The 27,726-nt window shown below is 34.4% G+C and overlaps 1 protein-coding gene across 1 annotated transcript in view; it reads right to left on the bottom strand.

Moving 5' to 3' along the window:
- The window catches only part of LOC149420126 (uncharacterized), a 33,183-nt gene extending 5,712 nt beyond the window's left edge, over nucleotides 1-27,471 (bottom strand). The window contains exons 1-2 of the mRNA XM_089635992.1: nucleotides 27,062-27,471; nucleotides 7,883-8,051 (exon numbers count right to left, since the gene is read on the bottom strand). Of these exons, the coding sequence (XP_089492118.1) occupies nucleotides 7,883-8,051; nucleotides 27,062-27,083 (191 nt within the window). The 5' untranslated portion in view covers nucleotides 27,084-27,471. The remainder of the gene's footprint in view (nucleotides 1-7,882; nucleotides 8,052-27,061) is intronic.
- Between the last annotated feature and the right edge of the window lie 255 nt (nucleotides 27,472-27,726).

Raw genomic sequence — 27,726 nt, 5'->3', positions numbered from 1 at the left:
AGCGAAGACGCTTTTCGACATACTTGCTTATAACAGCTGTTGAACACGAAAAGCAATGCCAATGACAGTGATGGATTGTGGATATTTTTATTTTTTTTGTTTTTAATTGAAAAAAAAATGCTACCGGACAGCAAAGTGCCCATAACATTTTTTACTCCAAATGTGCTAAGGAATAGCTGGTTAAAGTTTGTCGGGTTAGTGCCGATACACCCTGTATACTTGTCTGAATTGTGCACACCATCAGTGCGATTTTTGAAAATGACAGGTGTTCAAAACCAAAGTTACAATCACAGACACAAAACCGAAATTAGTATTTTGATAATAACTCCACACAGGTGACAGGAGGCCCTGGGAGAATCATTTCGGAATAAGTTATAGACTACATTACATTAAGTTACACATACATTTATATATGTTTGTAGTTGTGATGGAGGAATTAGCCAGCCGAGGGAATTGAACACATTACGCCTGGGTGGGACCCAGACGCGATGCCAACTCAGCCTCCGACTATATGTACCTACTTAGAATTTTAATTATGCCTGAAAGTTCACTAACACTTAACCGTGTCATTTTAACTGAATGTAAAATTTAAAAAATGCAATTTGAAAAAATATACTAGGTAACGCATTTTCTCGGCAATATTTTATATTTCATAAAAATAGCCGGGTAGTAACTGACAACTTATAAAAATGATTAAAACATAATTTGACAACCGAAGTCAGCAAATTTCATGACAATAAAGATAAGGTCAATTATATGCTTATGACGCAACACTGACGAAATAATTCAAAATCAATTCTTACGGTAATGTCCCCGCGGGAAGGTACATCATCTGTTGATGTCAAACGTGACACGTGACATATTGGCGCCAAGATTACAGCCTGTCACTATCTCTAGCCCGTCACCACCGAACAGTATAATCCCTAGAAATGTGACATCATACCGGTTTAAAAGAAAACTGTCGTTGGCAGTTTATATAGATGGGCTAATGAAGTAATATTTACACATTGACGTTATTGTATGGCTGTATGTATTTACTTCCTCACTAATAAACGTGTTTAGCGAAGCTTAAGGCAATGCACTACGTAGTAATGCAAAATCATGTGTTTTTGGTTTGAAAATTTGGTCGCCTAGAAATGTTTCAGATGCTTTAAATAAATACCGCGAGTATAATACATCTTGGCCTTTGAAATAATCAAGTATTTTTTAGAGATGTATTTTTATAAGCCCAGAAAAAATAATGTATAGGCCTATGAAAACTGATATAAAGTTCAAAATCTCCTACTTACGAACCCATTTTCGGTTATGATTTTATTGTATAATGTGGCAAATTAAGTTCTTTATAAAATGATCGGAAAAAATTTAAATATTTATGCCTGAACATCGACAAAATAAAATAAAAGGCACTTTTTGGCCATGTTTTTTTCATGCATAAATCAAAACAGGTGGATGGTGTTAAGCGGGAATTTAAACCTTATCGCCATCTACGTAAGGGGTGTTATTGATAGCGGCTCGATTTTAAATATTACACGACGTAGTGCATCGCCTTAATGCGAAATTTCTATTTTCGATGAATCTTTACTACGCATTGGTTACAAAATACAAAAAAATGCTTTGAATAAATTGAAATTTTTCCTATGGTGTCGCTTGAGTAGAGTTAAAATAATTTTTCAAATTACTTTCTAAAAAAATATAAGCGTAAGCTATTAAAAAAATGTACATTTTCACAATTTTTGAAATGTACCGTTTTACGGCTAAGATTATTTGTAACAGTTTTCCTTGATTAACTTTTTTCTTTCTTATAAAATTATACACAAAATAAATAAAAAGCACTTGCGCTAAAATCGACTCTATTTGCCAAGCTATTTTTATCCATATTACCTATATTCGTGCTGATATAAGGCACACTAAGAATATACACATTTATGGCTTTTTATTCCTCTAAAATTTGACACAAATGATAAACAACCATTTATATATTTGGTAAACGGTTGTTTATCAGTTGTGTAAAATGTCAAAAACGTTTAATAGGAAGACCCTCACTCTTATTACCTCTACGCATCATTACCAAAATCAATACTGTATTGGTACTGATACTTATTGACTTAAATAGCAGCATGACCTTCCTCGTTTTGAAGGTCAAGTGTGCAAAATTTCATTAATCTCGCCAAAGGCCGCCATAGACGCTCATTATATAAATAGATATATTTTGAGCTTTTCGTTCCAATTTCTTATTTGGCAGCATCTACACCTACCTACGGTCAACTGTCACATTGATATATTCAGATGTATGCAAACTTCAAAGGATGATCGCAAACCATAATGAATCCGTATAAATTTGAACGACATTGCTATTTAAATGCATTATTTTCAGTTTTTTTTACAGTAATTAAATATTGTTTTTTGACATTATTGCGCATTTGCCATCCCGTGATTTTTAATGGGTCTGCGCTAGTTGATTTATATTTTAGATCGATTCAGTAAAAAAAATGACGTAACAATAGACGATGCTACATCATACTGATTTTCCCCTTTTGGCGGGTAGCGGGAGCATTCGCCGACCCCTTATCAGACGCCTGACCCGGCTGGATTATTCCACTATCCGAGTGTTGCCATGGAGTCTCATGCCGCAACTTCTAAACCAGAGGTCGCATAATCAGAGCTGATCCTAACAACACATACGTAAGATTGTGTGTATTGGTGCACAAGTATACATTTCCCACAACGATGTCCTTACGAAGATACAATGGGCTCTGCCACACGTACACTCCGGAGCGGCGGTACCACGCGCCACTCCAGGCCATCGCGCAGAAAAGTTAAGTCCGAAAGTGAGGGCTAGTAACGGTTTGCAGCGCAGTCCGTTGTGAGACTATTCTGAGCGGCGCACAGTGGCCAATTTTAATGATTTGACGCGACATCGCTCTCGGCGTTCGACCCTTTGGCATCATTGATGTTTTTTTTAAGTATTAATAAGAAATACCACTTATGTTTTGTTAATTCTTATTAGTTGAATCTTTCTTTAAAAATCGGAGTCAAATATTGGATTCTGAAAAAAAAATTGACGAAAATTAAGTACAATCATTTCTTAAAAATGCAATTACTCGAGTGGCTGGCTAAAGTTGATGGTGATTATTTTTTTTCGTGTGCAAAAAAGACACATCAATAATATCTAATTAAAGTTAGCGTAGTAGGAAAAAAAGGAAAAAAGGTAAACTTTGAACCAAGGCAACAGTTATAATTTATGAAAAAAAAAATCATTTATTTAAATAAAGCACGTATCTTAAAGAATATCTTAACTGATTTTTAAAAATACTTTTTTTGTATAATAAGTTCACAAACAACCTGATTTCGCACGCCTTCTAACTCGCCTAGATACAACAGCATAGTTGCGCGCCCGAATATCAGTGTACCCCTGTTCTGCGACCAATTACATAATAATTGAGTTTCAGATGTTAATTTAAATTGACAGTGAATAATAGTGAGTAACTTAAATTTTATTCTAACGGTACGCAGAACTAAATATTATATACTGTTGATCTTTCTTTGAATATCGGAGTCAAATAGTGGATTCTGAAAAAAAAATTGACGAAAATTAAGTACAATTATTTCTTAAAAATGCAATTACTCGAGTGGCTGGCTAAAGTTGATGGTGATTATTTTTTTCCGTGTACAAAAAAGACACAGCAATAATATCCTATTAAAATTAGCGTGAAGACTCGTGAATATTTTTATTCCTACTCAATTAAAGGCAAAAAATTGGAAAAAAGGTTAACTTTGAACCAAGGCAACAGATATAATTTATGAAAAAAAAATTCAGTTATTTAAATAAAGCACGTATCTCAAAGAATATCTTAACTGATTTAAAAAAATACTTTTTATATAATAAGTTCACAAACAACCTGATTTCGCACGCCTTCTAACTCGCCTAGATAAAGCAGCATAGTTGCGCGCCAGAATATCAGTGTACCTCTGTTCTGCGACTAATTACATAATAATTGAGTTTCAGATGTTAATTTAAATTGACAGTGAATAATAGTGAATAACTTAAATTTTATTCTAACGGTACGCAGAACTAAATATTACATACAGTTGATCTTTCTTTGACATATCGGAGTTAAATATTGGATTCTGAAAAAAAATGGACGAAAATTAAGTACAATCATTTCTTAAAAATGCAATTACTGGAGTGGCTGGCTAAAGTTGGTGGTGATTATTTTTTCTATGTACAAAAAAGACACAGCAATAATATCCTATTAAAATTAGCGTGAAGACTCGTGAAGATTTTTATTCCTACTCCATTAAAGGCAAAAAATTGGAAAAAAAATTGGAAAAAAAAGGTAAACTTTGAACCAAGGCAACAGTTATAATTTATGAAAAAAAAAATTTTTTCAGTTATTTAAATAAAGCACGTATCTTAAAGAATATCATAAGTGACTTTTAAAAATACTTTTTTTGTAAAATAAGTACGCAAACAACCTGATTTCTCACGCCTTCAAACTCGCCTAGATATAGCAGCATAGTTGCGCGCCCGAACATCTCAGTTCTGTGCGTAATTACCGAGTAAGTAAGCTTCGGATGTTATTTTCAATGGTTTTTTTAATGTCAGTGATTAATTGAGAACACATTGGTAAAAAAAAATCATTTCGGGAACATGCCGATCTGGGATCAATGTCGCGCCAGCGCTCAAATTTAAGCCACTGTGCGGCGTGGCGGCCTGGAGCGGCGCGTGGGACCGTCGCCCCGAGTGGACGTGTGGCAGAGCCTAATGACTAATGAGGTATTATTAGCGAAATAGAGATAAGTGCGGGATACGAATATTTTAGGAGTTGTTTTTATTCAATTGTTCGAAAAAAACTGAAACAACCCACTTTTCATTTAAAGTTTCATTTCAGTTTTTTTACATTAGTCTCACACAGGAGGCCCTGAGGAAAATTATTTCCGTCAAGGCCTAAGTCATCTTTGAGGATGCTGTGTGGAGGGTCTCTTGGAGGAGAGGAGGGAGTGAACGAGGGGCTGGAAGATACCCAAGTTATAGGAGGGAGGAAACACAGGGGCGGACAAATCCTTCCACAGCCGAGCTGTTGAACTCAAGAACCAGTCGTAAAAGCGATCCGTTCTAATGTGACAAACGTCAACCGTGTACATATGTTGGGCGCGCGTTTGGCTAGTTTCCTGACTATGCACCGGTCCCGAAGGAATTTTCTTTTCTGAAGTTGAATTAACAATTTTGAAACATGCTGAATCAAAGCAATGCATCTGAGTGAGAACTGAATCACTCAATATACTCAAACTGATCTTTGGCGACATCATTGCGTAATCATGTCAAACTTTAGACAACATTTAAATTCAGAAGTAATTATAAGTTTAATGTAGAAGTAATAATAGTATTGGTTTTTTGTAGAAGTAATTTATGACGCATAACCACATATAATCTCATATTAAATTATAAGGAATGCGAATAGATATGACGATTAAAAAATAAAAAAAAGTATGATAACCAATCAAATTTATCGATTCATTACCTTAACTGCATTTAAACCAACCATATTCAACTCAAATTGGTTGACGTTTCTTCTATTTACTTTCTGTAATTTGGTACTTTTATTATATTGATATTTTGACGGATGAGGAGAAACTACATACTCGTAGAAAGGTCGCAGAAGTGGTCAGAAGACCGACTTCTCTATAAAATATAGTGGGCTGAGGCTGCGAGGGGCTGGACCTGCAACGGAGAACGCTGCAGTAGCCTTATCGAAGCGATAGGTTGCCGACCCTAATAGGACAAGGAGATGCAGATAAGACGAAACGAGAATTTATCGCCAATTCATCTGGGAAGAGGAAACACGACAACTACTTTATGGATATAAAAGATACCGATAAACACTTATTGACAAACCTGGTGAACTTTATTAACCCTTGAGATGCGGAGGTCAAAATGCCAATCTTCCGCCGTACACCGGCTCAAACTATTTTCGTAATAACTTACTTGTTTTTTGAAAAAATATGTTTCTATAAACTGTAACGTCTTAACAGATAATACTTTTATATATTTATTGAAAAAAAAATCTATCCTATGTATTTTCCCAGGATAGCTACTTATATTCATAGAAGCGTTTTTTTACTCTCTCTGTTATACAAAAATATAGTGTAATGAAGACATACGAAAATATTATTAACCGTTTGAGTGCCAAAAACATTCATACAGTTGCTTGAAAAATGCCACCAAAAAAACATTATTTTTTATGAAACTATATATTTTTTTAAAACCCCATAAATTCTTTAAATTTTCAAGGATTTCGTTGATTTTTTCGGTGTTTTATTAAAGAATATTGGTTTAGAATCACGCGGAGGAGGATCCCGAAGTCCAGGCGTTTCGAAAAAATGAGAATTTTACGTACAGACGTACGCGCGAATCAGAACACGACTGACGCAATCGACGGAAATCGACGATCGGCAATCTTCGCTAAAACACGAATCGACGAAAATCGACGATTGGCACCCAAATGGTTAAAATTAATTGTATTTTTACAGTTAAATACGTGTTTTTTACAGTGCAAATAAGTTATATGAAACTTTCCTGCAGAAAAATACAGTACTATGGCTTTGAAAAAGAAAAATTATGATATTTACATTATTTACATGGAATTTTCCAACGCACTTTTTCACAAATAAAATAAACACAATTGCAAGTGACGAAACGAAAAACTGGAATAATGTTAAGATATGTCATTTCCTTGCCTAGCGAATAAATGAGTACGCTAGGAGCATTTCTAAAGGTTCCAAATATCATAAAATCGAGGAAGCACGGTGAGCAATTCGGGAATCCACTTGGATGTCTTGGCATACTAAGGGTTTAAAGGACTGGGTTCCTTTCAAAGGATTTCCGATACAATAATACATAGTTGGTCACATTCAGATGAAATAACACAAAACAATTAAATGTGTAAGTGGTAAATGAGTGAAAAAGACAAGACAGATAGCGCCGGAGAGCAGAGAGAGATGAGACAGAACAGACAAGACACAAGTGATACTAGGAGACGAGGTCACGAACCCGCGCCGATTCCGCTATCAACTTCTTTATCATTATACTTTTAAAAAATACACCGACGTTGGCTCTTCATTCTCTTGCTGACTTAATTACACCAATAATTGTCGACTTAAAGTGTCAACATGCCCGATAAAAGAAGCGTTGGCGAAATTATTATTTATTTTCGTTCGTATATTTGTTAAATATGCAATTTATTGAAAATATGGATTTAAAACGCTAATATTGTACACATTAGGTGCCGTGGCGGCTAGTGTCTTTTACATGTGATAGAATGCTAAGTTTGGAAAATTCGATGTTGTTTAGTCAAAAACGATTTTTTATTTTTTGTATGAACTTTTTCAGAAAATTTCAGTTTGGCCGCGCGCCGCACGGATTTCCTGTAAATCTTCATATAAAAAAATTACGGTTTCGGCTACAGCAACATCAATAATACAATTCTTTGTAATAATAGCACTCTAGTGTCACCAGCCGCCAGTGATTAGGTGATTATGTGGTATATTTTACGAGTGGTTCTAACAACTGGATTTCAAATTCGCAGTAAAGAATAATTATTGTATTTCGTTGAAACCATCAACGAATAAAGTAGCATGAAACTTTAGACGTGTATTTTTGGTGTGAAAGTCATCGCCGTCACTTTCGTGGTTCAAATAATACAATTTTCTTAGAAACCATCAAGTTTCGCAATAAATGTGTGTTCGCCTATCATCAGAATTACACCTACCAACGCTATGCATAATTTTCCCCCACGCAACTTTGGGGCGTAGATTATCTGGGTCATCCGAAAAGGGGTAATGGGCAGTGGGCAACAGAGGTAATGAATGGATATCAACTCACACATTAGGATCCTCGTCTATACAGCCGTGCCTGGCCCAGCGTACGTCCTGCACCAGCTCGGAGTAGCAGCCGCCCTTGGGGGACTTGCAGAGGTAGCCAGTGGTGACGCAGGAGGGCAGGTTGCAGTAGCACCGCACGTGGCGCCCGCCACCGGAGTCAACCGACCCGCCTGCAAAACAATTACATTACACCATTAGAGACATTGCATATTAACCATGAACTCGAAAATCTAATTCACCATGAGACCGGTCTGTAGACTACGTTGGGCTGGAGATGTTGAAAAAAGGCCAAATGAAAGTACGTCGAAACTAACGATCAATTGAACGGCCGAGTGAAACCGATCTGGAGGAAGAGGTTTAGTGTCATTTCACTTCAAGTGCGCTTTACTAACACAAACTTAAAAACGGTAATTTAGTATTAGTGGTCATGTTCTTAAAATTATTCCTACAGTGTACCTTACCCAATACAGACCTAATATTATCACACTAAATATACTGATTATACAAAGTGATGACAAAACTTAGAATAACAACAACAGCAGGACAGGACAAAACAAGAACATTAAAACTAAAACATAATATAAAACAGTAGGCAGTTTGTGCTCAGAAATGAGAATCTTCTGAGCAGACATTTTAAAAAGGTACAATAAGGAGGCAACCGAAACCAAACAATTACCAGAAGTTATAGAATATGGCTTATTATAAAATATTGAGTTATGAATGGTAAGATTTTAAAGATAATGTTTTTAAAGCCCGTTTAAATTCAGCCAAATTCTGAAGATTAGTAAGAGCCGAGTCTATTCCAAATGAGCGGGCCAGTTACGCGAAAAGAGCGATCATAGTAAACGGCTCGATTTGACCTAGAAAGTTCGATTAGACGATTACTAACATCTAGATCTGCTGACCATGATGATGAATAGAAACAAGGATGAACCAGTTGAATCCCGATTGCGAACAGAGACCGCTAGTAACTAACCGCTTCTAAAACTTCATCTTATCTTCCTCCTCTGCCTCAACATTATATAATTGGCTCCTTGTATTTAACTAGTAGTATATAAAAATATGTTGCACCATAATTTCGAATGAATACGTTATTTCCCTACCTACGTGAAGAATATTAGACAGGTGATAATGAAAACACAGAGGAGATAAGGATCCGTACCGCTTAGTGGCAGATAGCGTCTACTGTCCTATCCACCAATAATCTGAAATCGTGATTCGTTTTCTAATTACACATAAGGAATGTTACAAATAATAACACTTTATCACCAGATAATTATGATAATACCATTACCAACATTAAACATGTCATTAATTGCCTATCATCAATATAAAACATATAAGATTGGCTAACAAAATTAACTAACCACCGCTCCCTTTTCTTGCATGGGTAGATAGCATCGATTGCTTCATTCAAATTCATGCATCATTTACTCTTATTTATATCGAATTGTGTTTCATTTAGTAATTTCCCTCGACCGAATATGAATTTCCCAAACTCGGGAATGTATTTTTAATTAAGAAAGTTATTGGGAATGAGGTTGTTTTGATGAAAGTGTATTAAATTTAAAGAAGCAATAACTACAGTAAAACCAGTTTTACGATATATCCAAACATGTCGAAGTTACGAGCTTCAAAGTGAACTAGGGTCGCTCTTGAGTAACATGTCCCGAAATTGGCAAATTCACACGATTGTCCCATTTAAGCTAATGACCCAACAAAGAAAAACACTAAATCTATCGAAACCCTCGGAATGCTTTTGTTTCGAGGTCCATCAAAAGCGCGGGAATTTGGGTCCCTCAATTTCGAAAACGGAATAAAATAAATAAAAAAAAAAAAACAAATAAATACAATGGCACGCACGGAACCGCGGACGGAGGAAAAAACGAAGAAGCTGAACTAATCGAGCCATTGGGATGCACCGGGGAAGATATATGACTCGGAGAAAGAAAAATATAAAACAACTGAAATATCGGTCCCCTGTCTCCTCCCTATCGGCCCATCTACACAACTCTACAAGAAGAGACTATCTTAAGGCGATGCCATACGTAGTAATGCAAAATCATGTGTTTTTGGTTTGAAAATTTGGTCGCCTAGAAATGTTTCAGATGCTTTAATTAAATACTGCGAGTAGAATACATCTTGGCCTTTGAAATAAACGAGTGTTTTTTAGATAAGTCTTTTTATAAGCCCAGAAAAAAATCATGTATAAGGCCTATGAAAACTGCTTTAAAGTTCAAAATCTCCTACTTACGAACCCATTTTCGGTTATGATTTTATTGTAAAATGTGGAAAATTAAGTTATTTATAAAATGATCGAAAAAAAATAAATATTTATGCCTGAACATCCACAAAATAAAATAAAAGGCTCTTTTTGGCCATGTTTTTTTCTTGCATAAATCAAAACAGGCGGATGGTGTTAAGCGGGAATTTAAACCTTATCGCTATCTACGTAAGGGTTGTTATTGATAGCAGCTCAATTTAAAATATTACACGACGTAGTGCATCGCCTTAACCGTTAAAACAGTACCTACCAAATAAAATACACACACCTGAACAGAACATCTCTAGAAATGTTGTGATTAGTGATGTACAGCCGGGAATAATCCCCAGACATAATACCCATAGACATAGAATCCCGAAAGATGGGATTCTAAATGAGGTAAAATCTCCTAATTTATTTTTCTTCTGAAAGACGATGCTTATGAGCTTTCAAGGTGAACTTGAAAAATTAATTTAAATTATTGAAAAGTTAATTTAAAAAATTAATAAAAAATACATTTTTTACACATACAAGTCAGAAGGCTGATTTGATGTATCCCGGCCTTATGATCTAGGAGGTTTTGGTAAAACTCTGCACAATTCATAAGGCCGGCAGCAAATATCAATATCTTATCCAGATACTTCCCAACAAACTTATTCCCTACAATCAATCACGCTAGTTTTTATTCTCTTCCAGAATCTTCCATTGAAATAAGTAAGTGAAATGAACTTTAGGCGTATCGCAAATGGAAACCGCATTATAATATAATAACATTTAATTATTATAACAAACTAATGATAATATTAATAAAATTCTTTATGCATATTAGAGTTAATAATTACGATAAACAATCACAAAACCGAAACCGCAAAAACAAAACAAAAAACATCGTCGGCGTTAGAACCGAATTCTGTGATCTACTGTGTGTAGGTTGCACAAAGTGTATTACAATGGTATATGTTAAACACATGCTTAGGATTGTGTGTATTGGTGCATATGCGTACACTTCCGGTAGTGATTTCTTTGAGAAACGTTACTGACAAACAGCCCTAATCGAACTTTCCGATCCTTTGGTATAAACTATCAGTTCTTACTAATAATCTCTATTATAGTATTCTTAAATCTTAACTTCTTTTCAATGCATTATAATAAACCATTTTCTCAGTTTTCTGGTAATTCCTTTTAATGTTCTTATTTCTATACATAAACTTCCTCCTGTTCTTTATTATATTCTAATTTTAATGTTCTTATTTTGTCCTGTGCAATAGAACTGTTATAATTTGTTCTCCTATTATTGCTTTGTATATATACTGTGTATTTTTTAAGTCATGCTATTTGATCATTTGACTAATAACGTAATAACCATCAATGTATTTGATCAATATTATGTAAGTAGCACTGTAGGAGTAGTTTCAAAGGTGCGTATAAACACTCGAGCTGAACCATTATTTATGGGAAAGGAAAGAAGAAACCGTAAATGGCGCGAAACGCCGCTTGCGGTTGCTTCGTTCCTTTCCCCAATTCATGGCTTGGCTCGCGAGTTTATTTTATTTTGTTTTATTCGGAAAACCAACAGTCATAATATTTTATGATGTATAGCGATATAAGTAATGTAAAATACAACCAATAATAGGTTTCCACTGAAGTATCTTGATTATTAAGTGAATATAAAAGAGAAAAACGTTACATTGACCTATGGGGATGGGATGTGATGGAGGATTTTTTCTCATGTCTATACCAGATATATCCATGCACAGGAATATAACCACCAAATAAACAATTATCATTTGTATTAACTTATTAAAGTAAAACGCACTTGAAGTAAAATAGCACTAAATAGCGCTATGCAAATTTTAATAATAATAATAATATTTGGATGATTTATATAGCGGCGTTTTTTGAACAAAATCACCTCAAGGGCTCTATATTAGTTACTAGCGATAAAGGGAGAAGTAAGTGTATTTGTGTTAGTGACCTATGAAAATGAAAACATACCTTGTATGTTTTGTTTTCCTTTGTTCGAAAAAACTGCAAAAACGAAAAGTTTCGCCAGAATTTTCTTTTCTAAAGCCGAATAACAAGTTTGAAACATGCTATATGCAAGCAATGAAACCGTGTGAGTAGATACTGTGTTTGACTCAACATTTGCCGAGCTACATTTAAAAATACTTAACTATTTGTTTATTAAAAGAGTGAAGAAATAACGTGAAACAGAAGATAATAACAATCAATTTTGTGACATCATATTTTGATGTGAATAACAAAAACGTGGATAAAAACAAGATTTCCATTAAAGTGCTAAGAATGTTGACAACAACTTGTAAGAATGTTTATCCCCGATATTTTAATATTTCTAGTCAGTCTTACAAACTCTCACGAATAATTAATGGAACCTTAAAAAAATAATTACAAATGATTATTGAAAGAGATACAATCTTAATCGCCGGCCCGGAGGAATAAAAAATAAGTAAGTATTTATAAATATCATTAAAAATGTCAAACAGAACGCGAATGCTACTAACCACGGGCGGTCGGCAATTCATAGGAGTATATTATGTATACACGCCATTTCAACCTTCGCCTTACTGCGGGATCCGGTTAATGTAATGAATAAGTTACCTTACTATACGTTTACCTATAAATACTTTGAAATCTAAATGTAAACACTTCAAAATTTAAATAAAAACTTTATTATTATTATTTATAAAGAAAGTCTGTACACTGAAATAACGAACTGTGTTAAACGATGCTCTGACGTCATAAAATTTGCATTGCTCGTCTGCATTAAAGTTGTAGGTCAACACGACTATTCATAGCTGGCAATGTATACTATCAAATATCCTGGATCAAATATCTATGTGGTTAAAGATAAACAAATTAAAACTAAATGGTACAAAAAGTAATACATGGTAATAGGTAAAAACATTCAACAGACTCGGTAACATTATTAATTATTACAGACAACGAAGAAATAGAGGAAGTAGAGGAAATCAAATACTTGGGCGTTATTATAATAGAGAACGAAGAAATAGAGGAAATCAAATACTTGGGCATTATATAATAGAGAACGAAGAAATAGAGGAAATCAAATACTTGGGCATTATATAATAGAGAACGAAGAAATAGAGGAAATCAAATACTTGGGCATTATATAATAGAGAACGAATAAATAGAGGAAATCAAATACTTGGGCATTATATAATAGAGAACGAAGAAATAGAGGAAATCAAATACTTGGGCATTATAATAGACAACGAAGAAATAGAGGAAGTAGAGGAAATCAAATACTTGTGCATCATAATAGACAACGAAGAAATAGAGGAAGTAGAGGAAATCAAATACTTGGGCATTATAATAGACAACGAAGAAATAGAGGAAGTAGAGGAAATCAAATACTTGGGCATTATAATAGACAACGAAGAAATAGAGGAAGTAGAGGAAATCAAATACTTGGGCATTATAATAGACAACGAAGAAATAGAGGAAATCAAATACTTGGGCGTTATAATAGACAATTGACTCAAATTTAACTGTAACTTTGAATTGTTAGATAAGAAAATGGCAAAAAAGGTTATTTTTTAAGAAGAATAAGGAATAAATTAGATGTAAATACAAGTAAATTAGTTTATAATAGTATAGTTGAATCTCATTTAAATTACAGCTCTAATGTCATTTTCTTGTGCAATCAAAGACAGATAAAGAAATTGAAAATAGAGGTATGCGAGCAGTATTGAATTGTAGTAGGGTATTCGAAGATGTTAAGTGTGAGACAGCGAATAATTTACAATACCCTAATACAGTGGTTCTTAACCTTTTTGGAGGTACCGAACCCCACCAGTTACATATGCGCATTCACCGAACCCCTCCTAATTTGAAAAATAAAATTGGATTTTTACAAATTCAAAACATGGTATTTATTTATATATAGGTGTACAAAAAGAAAAAAAAAAATTAAATTTTAATGGTTAAATTAAAACATGAAACATATTAATTATTATTTACTTTAAATTAGTGTGACTTCTGCTGTTGTCTTTCAGACACCAATTCAGAAATTCGCGGCTTTACCTTGGCAAGTGCCACTCTCATGTCATTTTCACAACACAGTCAATTCCTTTTCTTCGTTTTTATATCCAGCATCTTCGAAAAGGATTGCTCGCAAAGATATGTTGTAACAAACGGTATAAAAATCTCCAGAGCTTTCTTAGCAATAATAGGGTATGTTTCCATTTGTTCACACCAACACGTTAAGAATGATGTTTTTATGAAGAGTTGCTGTTGAACCTGGCTCTGCTGAATTTCAATGATTTCATCAAATATAATTCGGGGGTCTTGACCTCCACCGAACCCCCGAGACTGACTCACCGAACCCCTGGGGTTCGATCGAACCCAGGTTAAGAACCACTGCCCTAATATTTATATTTAAGCTAAAAAATAAGATGCTCCCAAAATACATGTTTAAGAATGTTAATTTTAATTTTGGAATACATGGCTACCCCACGAGAAACTGTGAAGATTTTCGACTACCAAAAACAAATCTGTCGGGAAACCAAAATAATCCCCATTTTAAAGGATTTAAGATTTTTAATGAGCTACCGACAGATGTTAAAGAACCTAAAAGCCTCGCTGCTTTTCGTGGGTTTTGCGTAAATACGATAAAGAATAAGTTTTAGGCAGTGGCGGCTCGAGCACATTTTCGGTGGTGGGGACCTTCATTTTTTATGTGTAGATACTGACATTTCATTGCCAGAAAATGGGAGTACGAGATCCAATATAAATATATACACGAATAGGTTTTTTACTGTGCCTAATTCTAAGGTCTAAAGTCTAAGATAAATCAGGGATGGGGACTATCTTATTTCTTCTACTACCTAGGTATATGAACTACTAGTATTTATTTTTACCTTCGCAGTTTCTTCATGAAGTTTCGCCACCCGAAAGAACTTTGTAGCAAAAATCAATTTTTCTGTTCTTCATTTTTGCGAATCGATCGATAACACTGTTGTTGAATTCTGGTATGGCGTTGATGAAATCATTCTCCAGAAAACCACTCTGGATTAAAATTTAACTTTTTACGAGTTTTAACAACACGAAATTCGATTACAATGTCTCTAGGTTGGTGAGCACCTAGGCGTTTCACTTCTACTTTTTCGTCAAATGTTAACGTACTGAATTTATTTTTCAGTAAAAAGTCGACTTCATTCATTTTTTCGAATAATTTCTAACAAAAATTATTATTAGATAAGAAGATAAGTCACGCACCTAACCAGAAACACCAAATATTCATAAATATTACGTTTAATAAAAAAATAACACAAGTTAATCGTAGATACTTCAGTTTAAAGCGCTTTTACCACGAGAACGGCGCTATAGAAATAAGAAATGATCCGATCAATCGATATCAATACTATTATTTTACTTAAACGTCACAAACGATTATAACACGACTAACGCATATTCTGACCCGTGCATAACTGACCTACTTCAATAATTAGAACTAAAACAAACGATCACAGGGGGATTTTCAAGTCTGTCCCCTGCGATTTCGTTAGAAGATTCAAATACGCATGCGCAAATTCTTAAAATCTCATACAAGAGTATTCAGTCCAAGTAGAAGAATCATTTTAGTAGGAATAAATCGCTGGGGTTGTCCCCCAACTGCGCAGAACGTTCTGCGCATAACTGGACGCTAGTCCCGAATCCACTCATTCGGGCTCGTCGGTCGCGTTGGTATTAGTAATATTACTTAATTAGTATGCTGCAAGGAACGGAGGAGGCTAGTCGCACGTTCGTCGGAAGAAACTTTTCAAATTTCGAGCTTAAAAATTACCCCAATGAATTCTTAGTTGAAATTTCTGCAACTGTTAATTACTTGCATGTAATTTGCCTAATTAATGAATGCATTCATAATTTTTTGCGAACTGAAAGAATTGTCATTTTTTTCTTGGTAGATTTCTGGAATATCTGTAGTGGGGACTGTCCCCTCTGTCCCCTTGTGAAGAACCGCCACTGGTTTTAGGTGTAGTGTAAAGTGTCCTTAATGTCATAGAAATAAGTGAAAAGGTTTATACGAGCACTAGATATAAAAATGTAATTTTTTTATGACTAAATAAAAAACATTAAAAAAGGTTTTTTTATCATGGGTTAAAAAAAACCCATTGAAATATCGATATATTTTTGTTCCATAGGTGTTCTTCATTTCATAGACATTCAAATTGAAGACTAGCCAATCGTGAAAAGGGAAACAAAGTTACGAGGAGCGCGGGGCTGCGTGACCGTCCCCCTTTCCGTGAATTGTTAATAAATGAATCTGACAGTATACAGGCAATTGCAATTTAGCCCTCGAAATTTAAATTTGCTTAACTAGCCCTTTTTACAATGGCGCGCAAATTGCAGGTTGCATAAAAAACTACAAATCCCAAATCCAGCAACAAAAGTTTGTTTCCAAAATTGAATATTTTGTTAAATGTTTAGCGTCGCTTGGCGCTACGGTTAAAGTTAAACATAGTTTAAAATCAGAAAAGTTACACAATGGACTGCATCGCTAACAGTTCCTTTACTTTAGCACACTTTACGCAAATCTATCAATTTGGTTGTCTATGGTGAATGTCCGCTTAGCAAGAAAAGTTTTTAAAAAAAGTGATATAAAAGCGATAAATTAAAAAACTAAGAAGCTGGAAAATGATCTTATAGTTTATACACAACTGCGAGACAAAATGGCAACGGTGAAATTTACATAATAAATAATTAATCAATTTCTAAAAAATAAGATTGCACATTCTTATAATGAACAGTATCATAAAAAAACCAAACCGCCTTTAACCCAATATTAAATGAATATATTTTTTTAAATATTGTTGCAGTAAGAACCGTTCACCATGTACAAGGTTATTATTTGGTAGGTAGTTACCTCCCGCGGAACGAAACAGGCTGAATAAATTTCACCCCATCATTTTTTCGTTGTTTAGAAATAATGTTCAAATAGAAATTCAACTCCACGACCGCCCGGGTCGGTTATCCGGTCGGAATATCTACCTATCCACTACCTACTCCATAGTCCAGTCCGCTGAATTCCTTAGTTTTTTGTAATTTATTTTTTAATTGCGTTTGTCTGACGAGTACGACGCCGCAATTAAAAACATTACTTAGGAATTAATTAGAATATTAAAATTGCCTTTATATAATAATATCACCCACGTTAAATATTAATTTAATGTAATAGTTTTAATTAGTTTTGATATAATCTGTTTAGACACATTTAATTGTATTTATACAACTTTTTTAAATAGATAAACGTTCTCAGATTACAAAAAAAACTGCCAATGTTTCAATTTTCAGAATAAGCGAAAATGTTGCTATGCAAGGATGGAGGACGGATGGGAACCTTTTGCACTCCATCAACTAACGCGTCACATCGTCACATGAAATCAAAGAACATACACAATTTCTACTGATTTATAACAAGTTCATGTTAACTCTTTGTTTTTAAGTTCCAAAATAAATATATGTTTTTTTGAAGATAATATCTATACATTTGTTATGCATGAAATCCCCTCGATAAAAAATGGCAAAGTAAGCTTCGAAAATTATTTAAAACACGTTTTGTTCTGTTATTTAATATGTTACTAGCTTTTTGCCCGTTGCAGGCAACTAATGGGTAAAAATGTGGTGCGTGGTGTAGTGTTTGAATGTGAATGAAGCCAGGAGTGTGGGAAAGCAAAATCAAAGAAAAAAAAAATATTTTGAGTAAAAATTTGCCAAGTAGCTTACTTTTTTGTTATTTGTTTTTGGGGTGTTATGCCGTGTTGCGCTAACTCCTTCTTTAGCCAACGTTTCGGATAGCATTGCAGTGTCCATCATCAGGGCAGATGTGTTATTTTAAAATAACAAAGACCGTGAAAATCTTAAATCATATAAGAATCATCCGAGATCATTTTTTCACCGAGCCGTTCGGGTTGTGTAGGTCGAGACGCGTAATTTGATACCCATACCGTATGTACGGTTTTTGTCACCGACACTCTTGTTTAATATGTTATAGGCATGAAAAAATTCACAGTGTTTCTTTAGATGCAACTTAAGCATTTGTCGAGAGATTTTTGCTCTATTTCAAACGATTCGTGTTTTATTAAATATTATCTACTTTTCTTAAAATACTAATAACTGTTATGTGTTAAGGCTGTAATAACTGTAAGCGGAATATAAAAGTAATGTATGATTCTACCGTCCCTGCCTACTGCCTACCATTACAGGGTAACAACAGATACGTTTGAAAGCTCATTGGAAAAATATACCCATAAACCCACTAGTACGAGTATCTCACAGAAAAATACATATTAGGGTGCGTATTAAACAGGACAACATTTGCGCGAGCCGAACCACGAATTAGCGGGAACGGAACGAAGGCACGATCGCATCGGCACGAAACTCCGCTTGCGGTTGCTTCTTTCCTTTCCCATAATTTGTGGTAATTACACAGCTTAACACACTTCCCAACATACGATCGAGCTAAAACTCAGCAGATAGACTCGTTATGGATGACAATGCATTCTATAATTGCATTTTGGTGGCACTCGCGTACATCCACGCGGGCATATATGCATTTCTCTGAAATCGGATGACAGCAGTTAATATACGAAATAAATGTCCGTCCTACCCAGTTGGCTCAGTTGTTAACGCGGTTGACTCTAGTCCCTGTGGAGGAAGGTTAATTCCTCGGTCAAACCAAAAAAATTATATTTTAATCACAGACATAGGAATTAATAGACGAGAAGATAATGGCGAGGGGTAAAATCAACTGTTGAAGAACGAAGGGCGTAAGGCTGACTGTGATTCGTCAATAAATCAATCTGACAGTAAATAGGCATCTCGCATTATAATATCACCATTTACTTCTTAAAAGTAAAATCTGCTTTGGAATGAATAGAAATTTTTACATGGGAGCGCAAATTACTCGCCACGTTATGAACAAATTTGCGAAGTCCAAATTCGGCAAAAAAATTCGGTTGTATTTTCAGAGTCGAATATTTCGTTTAAGTATTTAGTTAAGACACTTTTATAAATGTTCATAATTTACTTCCCAGCAACCAACCAGCTTTGTGTTTCGCGTCCAGACGTTTCTCGATATGATAGTATAATATGTTTCTAAAACTGATCTATATTATACGATGTGAATATGCTTAAAATAAAGTAAAATAATGCTTATACCTATATGGAATGTAATACGACAATTGGGTTTATTCTCTTTTTCACATCTATTTTTACAAGTTTTCATAGTACAAGTCAACATTTTGCCGTGTTATTTCGTAAAATGAACCGATGATGCCTCGACCATAGTTCGCACAAGAATGATGACGTCACGTTTTCAAATTTCACTTGAGGCCATACGCCAGCCCAGCCGGTTCCAATGGAACCGGTATGGGGAGTGGGGATAATACGCTTTTAATCACTTAGGGCAGGTCTACTAATATTCATATGTCTATGATTTTAATACATTTTATAATAAAAAAGTTATTATAAAAATAGTATATTATATTTAAAAAAAAAAATTGATACTACAATAAACAAACGAAAGTGTTTTCTTCTTTGAAAATTAATTTTCTTTTTTGCAGTCTAACAACACCTTTGAAACATGTTATATGCAAACAATGTTCAACTCAACATTCACTGCGATATCTGAACATCATTTTATAATATCGTGGCTTTTATATGAAAAGTTAACAAATAATAGCAGACATTTCTTCAAACATCGACAAAAAATGCATTCATGAGTGCATCACCGTACCTATACTAAAGCGCAGTAGTATATCCGTCTCTGTCAGACCCACGTGGCCCAGGTTGTATGTGGTATGCCCGTCTCCCTCCCCCGCGTGAGAGCGCCAGACCAATTTAGCCAGCGGGAAGCGTTGCATTGTTTGCAGTCAATAATCGGCTTTGCGAACAATAGGCATAGGGGGCATTATGTCTTGCCGCCGGCGCCCGGACAGCTTCTTTGTATACAAATATTTGAACGAACGAATTCTTAACCTATTCCGTGGGAATGATCTTTTACATATTTACAATAAAAAATACGTTTTTTAAGATTTAAGTTAAAAAGTAAGTAGGTGAGCATTTTTACATTTTTTAACATAACTATTGGTGTTATGATGTTGTGGTTCCAGGAATAAACAGAATAGTGATGAAACAGAACTTTTTAAGAAGTTATATAAAGTAAAAAAAAAATAGTTTATCTAAAATTTACTTTTCAAAAGAATATGATTTAAGATTTTCACAGCTAAAAGTTGTTTTGTTACTTGTTTTTGGGGTGTTATGCCTTGTTGCGCTAACTCCTTCTTTAGCCAACGTTACAGTGTCCATCACAAATCTGTCCTGATGATGGACACTGTAACGTTGTCCGAAACGTTGACTTAAGAAGGAGTTAGCGCAGCACGGCATAACACCCCAAAAACAAATAACAAAAATACTTTTCAAAAGTGTTCTGTTTTGTCACTGTCCTATTCGGTCCGGTACCGAATTGTGTGTCATTACTGAATGAATATTTCCTCGTCATAAGTATTTTGTAAGGAATATAAATATAATTTTAATGTGGTTGAAGTGCCGGTGAGTGGCCGAGTTGGCATGGCTGATTGGATCTGCGTCGTGAGTTCAATTCCTTGACTGGCTAAGTCTTCTATTACGACATTTTAAAACTTATCTCTTCAGAAATCATACCCATAAACGGTACAGATGCAAGCCTAATTTAAGCTAGACATTTATTACCTACCGAGTATATTTCATGCAATAGTGCGCAAAGCATCTCGATGATCTTACTGCTATACAAAAATCTGATACTTTTCAGTCCGCGACATGTAATACAACTAAATAAGTCAATGTAAATAATTACCTATTGATAATTATTTCAGGTTCAGAAAATGCAAGAAAACGGAATACTTGTTTTTTATGCATATACATATATTTTTTTAAATTTTCTTTATTCAGAGTTTTTTTGGTTATTTTACAATTTTTGGGTGTGTTAACTAGGCACATGCCCGTGATGTGGTGTCGATTGATTAAAATATTTAACGTAATAAACATTATTTTTATGTTCCGCTTTCTTATACAAACGCTGGTTTATTTTATAACGAGAAATAAAAATTATATTAGTAATTAAGACTAATTATTGAGATTGCAATAAGTTATTGTGATAGGTATTTTTTTAACAATTTTTAAGTTATTTGATGTGCGAAATTTAACAAGACGCAAAGTATTATAATTATAATCACAATGATAATATTCGGCTGATTTAGCGCTGTTTTAGTGAGAGAAAATAATTAACCCAAGAGACACAAATCATAAACGGTCATACAGGCATATTCTCTTCAACAGAAATCTTTCATTTAAAATCATTAAAATACAAAGTTATTTTTGCACCGTAATCCACAGCAGTGAACATGTTAACAATGCGAAAGGGACAGCATCAGATTTACTTTCGAAGAGCAAGCGAGACAGAAGCATGCCCGTGCGTTTGAAAGAGACAGAGCTACGGTCAAGCCGAGTGCTGGAATGGGACGCAGAACACAGGTAACTGAGATATTTCGGCAAGCAACAGGTGGATATTTCTTTTTGGACCGCACGAGTCAATTGAAAAAGCGCCCCAGTATATTAAAATATTTATTTAAGTTCCCTTTGTAATGGAGTCTATCAAACGCGGTTATCTTTTCAACCGAGCTCTCGATCTGTAATAATAATAAGTGTATTGACTTTGACGTCATTTCAGATGAATCAAAGTTGCTGTTTTATTTGTTTACGAGTACTTACTCGACAATTTTCTGGTGTTTTGATTATCTACGATGTTTGGTGTGGAGTGCCGCGGCCGCGACTTTGTGTTTGAAATGACAGGGCGCCTAATAATAATTGAATAATAATGCTCCGTGTTGTCCACACATTTATTGTACCTATGAATGTTTACAATTTACATGTTTATCCATTGTATTATGAATGTTACAGGGGGTTTCAATGGAGATATTAATTAGTCTAAAAACAAAGAAAAATAATAACGGTAACCCTCTTTCAGATTAATTTTTTAAAAATTACGAAAGAAATGGCGTGACTTATAAGGCCCGGAATTAGAGTAGCTCTTTAAGCCCCTTGACAGATCACGCTATAAGCCCACTAATTTCGTGGCTTGGCCTATTTCAGCGTTTCGCTCGCCATACATTCTCATTGGCGAAGCCATGATGCAAATAGCGTAATATGTCGCCTACTTTAAGCTCGGCAAGAGCTATTTACCTTCGTATTTAAGTTGCTTTCAAGGGCGGATCCAGCTTTGGCGCCAGGGGGGGGGTCACGTAGTCGCGGTCAGTTTTTTTTTTTTTTTTTTTAAAGAAAGACAAACATTCCCGGGTTACGAATAACCCAACAATAACTCCTACCACCACCACAGAAAGCCGAAAATGCTTGCTTGTGTTGTGATGGAGGACTTAGGTCCGGTCAGTTACAGTTACAAGAAGTTATAATTTAATTTTGATAATAATATATACAAGTAAAAAGTAGGTATTGTTGGATATGGTAACACTATGTATATCATTAAGATTGTCTTTTGCTCCGCAAGCCCGGGCGGCGCACAGTGGGCTGAAAATCGCATTTCATAGACATAGAGACTTGAATTTTCAAGGGTATTTTTTTTTGCTAGAAATGGATTCTGCTGATCATTACTATGCTATAAAATGTCGTACGAAGCAATTGCGTGTACAAATGAAGGAGTTATAATTTTTTAAAGAAAAATTTGTATGGCGCTGACATTAAAAATGAGGCTATCTCTGGAATCATAAGTTTGGCCGTTCTATCTTTACACACAGATAATACTACTATTTATTTGTATTTTTTTGACATACTTCATATTGTGGCGCAAGGTGCGATTATTTTTTTAAAAATTCTCAAAGTTGAAAAAAACCCTTTTTAATGTTGATGATTCATTTTAATGCTTAAATGCTTTTAAGCTTGCAGTGTAAATAAAATATTGTAAACTAGACAAAGCATACTCATATGTAAAGCATTTAAGCATTAAAATGAATCTTCAACATAAAAAAGTTTTTTTTTTCAACTTTGAGGATTTTTAAAAAAAAATCACAAGTTTCGCCACAATACAAAGTATGTCAAAAAAATACAAATAAATAGTAGTATATTTGTGTGCAAGGATATAATGGTCAACCTTATGATTCCAGAGATAGCCTCATTTTTAATGTCAGTTCCATACAAATTTTTCTTTAAAAAATGATGACTCCTTCATTTGTACACGCAATTGCTTCGTACGACATTTTATAGCATAGTAATGATCAGCAGACTCCATTTCTAGCCAAAAAAAATACCCTTGGAAATTCAAGTCTCTATGTCTATGAAAGGCGATTTTCAGCCCACTGTGCGGCGTAGGCTCGTGTAATGTCAATTGTCAACCAATACAGTACAGATTACAATTATTAATCGTGTTCTTATTTCACCACAATATAACATGGTGTCAGGTGTGTCTTCAACATAGTATTGTGTGTAGGAATCTTGCAACTTTTTGAATTTCCTTTTCCTCGTTGTAGTTATTCGCCATCATATATAAAAGAAATGATTGCTTAAAACGTTTCCACTCGCCAACCATATCCGTAGCATTCTGCACTTGCAGAATTTGACTCGACATTATTATTGTAACACTTTGCTTGTCACGACAAAATAGACAAATAATAACAGCTTGTTGACCGTTATTTCTTTGCTTCCTGGTAAAGAATTTGAATCGTTCCACTGTAATATTCACTGTAGGTATGAAGTGTCTATCCAGTCTATCGAAGAGTAGAATAATGCCTTCCAGCGTGCTCTTCTCAATAGTGAGGCCGAATGAATTAAAAATTTGAACTCCTTTAGGACCAATCGTGTGCAGCAAATGTTATTAATAAATGTAAGTACTGTACTTCCATATTTAAGAGGAATATAAACGCTGGAAATATTTCGATTCTTGTGCTTTATAAATTTTAAAACCGAGCGCCTTGCACCGTCATATTTTGGCCTGATTTGCACGAGGCAAGTAATTTGAAATAAATATTGTTGCCATGACGCGGTGCTTGCAATACGTAAGAAGCGCCCAGCGAGATCTCCGTTCGCCGATGCTTCCATACGCTTGTTAATACCTTGTTACCTGGTGGATGAATACCGTCCATTCTATTTTGCCAGCAGCGGCCGAGCCGGCAGCGTAGTCAATATTATCGACAATCCTCAAACTATGGGGAACGCTAATAAAAGTAAATATTTATAAAATTTGAATTGATTTTATTTATTTAAAATCCAAACAAAAATATTCTGAAAGTGAATTATTAATAGGTACATATAAATATTAATAAAAAGAAACTTGATTAAGTTAAATATAATATGTATATATATTAACAAAATGTAACTAATACGTTCTTTTACAAAACTAGGTATATGTACTTTTATCAAATTTACATACACTTTATCAAATTTCCACATCTTAAATTTTTGTAAAATTTATTTACAAATAATTTTTTTGGAAACAAACCAATCTCAATATTAGAAATGATGATGGAACAACTCACAGCTAGGTTTAGTTTTAGAAAATAAATAACTTGCATCTACCTATGCTGAATTTATTCCAAAAACGATGGGCCCAGGACCTAGGTAGTCATGACCACCGTGACCCCCCCCCTGGATCCGCCACTGGTTGCTTTCTGCTGGTAGGACCTTGATAAGATAAGCTGAATGATAACATTGCTGAGTACTGAAATACCGACCCTAAGCGAACTGAGGACCGCAGACTGATAAATAATCACAGTCGTATACCTTAAATAAAATTTAATAAAAAACAAACAAAGAGCGGGTCCCCGAGATGGGGTCGCGTCTCGCGGTAGCGGCAGGAGCCCATAGCCCATTTGTCATCCAGTATATTTGAAGAAAAGGTTTATTAGCCGGTCGAATGCAGGGATTAAACTGCGTGTAAATGGCTTGGTCATGCCTGTCAACGCTTAAGGATTATCGCAATCCTTTTATACGATTTATATTATGCTTATCCTACAATCAACATTTTTGTGGCCAATTTCGGAATGGTTTTCACAATGGGGTTATGCAAATATTATCGCACGAGGCGGATCGTTGACACTATCGACATTTTTCTTTAGATTTTTACAATTATATTCTAATTCAAGTAAGCACGTAACTTAACTATCAAACAACCATGTTTCTCGTATATTTTAAGTAATGATAATGATTCAGAGAAACTGATGTCTTATTAATAGAAACTTCTGTGTTTACAATTATGTTTGTTTACGTAATCATAAAAACTGTCCCCGGGGATCTAATTAATTTTATCACAGCAAAATAGGTGTTTATCACAGACATAGGAATTAATTCATATGTCTATGGTGTTTATAGCTAAACAGTGGACACACTTACGTGTGATGCAGGAGGGTCAGTATATCGATCTGTATATTTGTTGTGTTCTAATATTATTAATGTCGGCGAACATCAAAGATGTTTATTTATACTGGTTTCAAAATAATTGAATTAGGTAACCGAAATAGTAATGATATTCACTTGCACAAATTACACTTCGTAATACCCATTATGTATTTTAAAGTAAATTAATAAGTTATCTCAATTTATCAAATAGACTGGAATAAATTTATATTCATGAAAAAATGCCACTAGCCGTTGATAAATGATTATATCAGCAAACTGACTTAAATAGATATATTATTGTCCTCAAATTTTCCGTTCCTATTAATAAAGCTGACAAAATAGTCGACTTGTCGTATTCGAAATGTTGTTCTTGATAAAATTAACAGCAATTAAAACTTCTGAAAAGCAATTAACATGTGCTATGTCCCAACCAAATGATGAGCTATCGATCGACATTAGAAATGAAAACATCGAAATAATGTAGAATAATAATTATTACCTAATAATGATAATAAAATAAGCTTATTTATTGTCAAACGCTATTATTATGGGATATCTCGCCTGAATGTAGAAATTAATTATTTTAACAGATTTATTTTTACAGTTCACTATTGTATCTTCTTCAATCTCATTTGCCAAACATCGCACACATAAAATTTGGTTTGTTGATTTTAAGACGACAAAATATTGGGTTAGTGGATGCAATTTGCTAGCCATGTTAAAATATTTAATATTATCAACTTTTAATTATAATAATATTATGTGGAAGATAATTACAGCTCCGGGATTTCAATGACATGCCAATACTGTTTATCTCAATAAAATGATGAAAGCTCTATGATAATATGAAAGTTAAAGAATGTGTCAAATAATATAACAGTACCTACACAAATTTCGGGAAGCATTAAAATGCCAATCCATAAGCAAATAACAAATTGTTGTAAACTCGGAATTTCGTTCGAACGCAGCCAACGGGAAAAGATGTCGGGCGCCAGGTGCAGTGTGGCGCCTAAATTCTATCCTAGCGAGTAGCGCCGGCCTTCTGCAGCAAGCTATGAATATCACTTTGTAGCAAGTAGGTACCGATCGGTTATAATGTATATTATTATGCAGGTACGGGTGTGGAATATTAATCTAGATTCGTTTATTAGCGCTGGCAATATTATAATAATATCTGCACAACATTACATTTTTAATAAGTTGACTTCTGAGGCAAGCTGTATAATTAGTTATTTTATTATTATGCATGAGATAGATTATAGATTCATTTATTTAACACTGGCAATCAAACTGCATAAAGTTCCATTTTTAACAATTTTACATGAAAATTAAAATCAAGTTAATTTTGAAAAGCGAAGAGTTATCGAATTATATTTTTAACGTAAAAAAGTTTTAAAAAACCACTGTTTATTGACTTTTATATGGAAACGAATGCTGTATTTTTATTATAAAAAAAACACAATATAGCGAGAAAAAGTATTGTGATTAAATTACCTGTCACTACGATGGGGTACATTTTTCGGTGTCCAATTTTTCCGATTGTTTGAACTGTATTCACAATAAACAGTTTTTATCACAAAATAAACTTTTAACAACACTTCTAACTTCACATCAGTGAAAAAGCGACAGAAATAGCGTTAAAAAGCTGTTCCATTACTTCGTGCTTTTTCGAAACTTCACAAAATCAGACGTCAAGTTTCAATAATTCACATATTTCTTTAGCACTGTTGTTTTCCAAACACTAAACGGCACTTCAAGTTACTTTTAAAACGAAATAAATCGACTGTCAAAGTCGAGACGAGCCAAAATGTGAATCTTTTACTTCTTCAAAGTTCTTGACACAAATGAAAACGGCACAGATTCACAAGACACAAGCTCCCGCGGCGACTCCTGGCGGCCAACTGAAGAAGGCGCTGCGCGTTCGTAAGTTCGTACGAGAAGCGAGCAGCATGTTTGAAGTGAATCACCGAACATGCCGCACGAAAGAGATAGCATTTAGCATTTCAGGCATTTTTCAGGGAATTTTATTGTACCTATTTTCGATTAGATTAAAACATCAGCTTCCTAAAAATAAAAACCATTGGTTGCTGAAACGTAAATAAATATTTGAATAATATAATATTGCTGAATGACGTGCGAGATATAATAATTAGATGTGT

Source organism: Hesperophylax consimilis, chromosome 10 (assembly GCF_061612785.1).
Source record: "Hesperophylax consimilis isolate HC1 chromosome 10, BYU_Hcon_1.0, whole genome shotgun sequence".
NCBI lineage: Eukaryota > Metazoa > Arthropoda > Insecta > Trichoptera > Limnephilidae > Hesperophylax > Hesperophylax consimilis.
The sequence above is the reverse complement of the archived record's forward strand: the minus strand, read 5'-3'. Positions and strand labels throughout refer to the sequence as shown.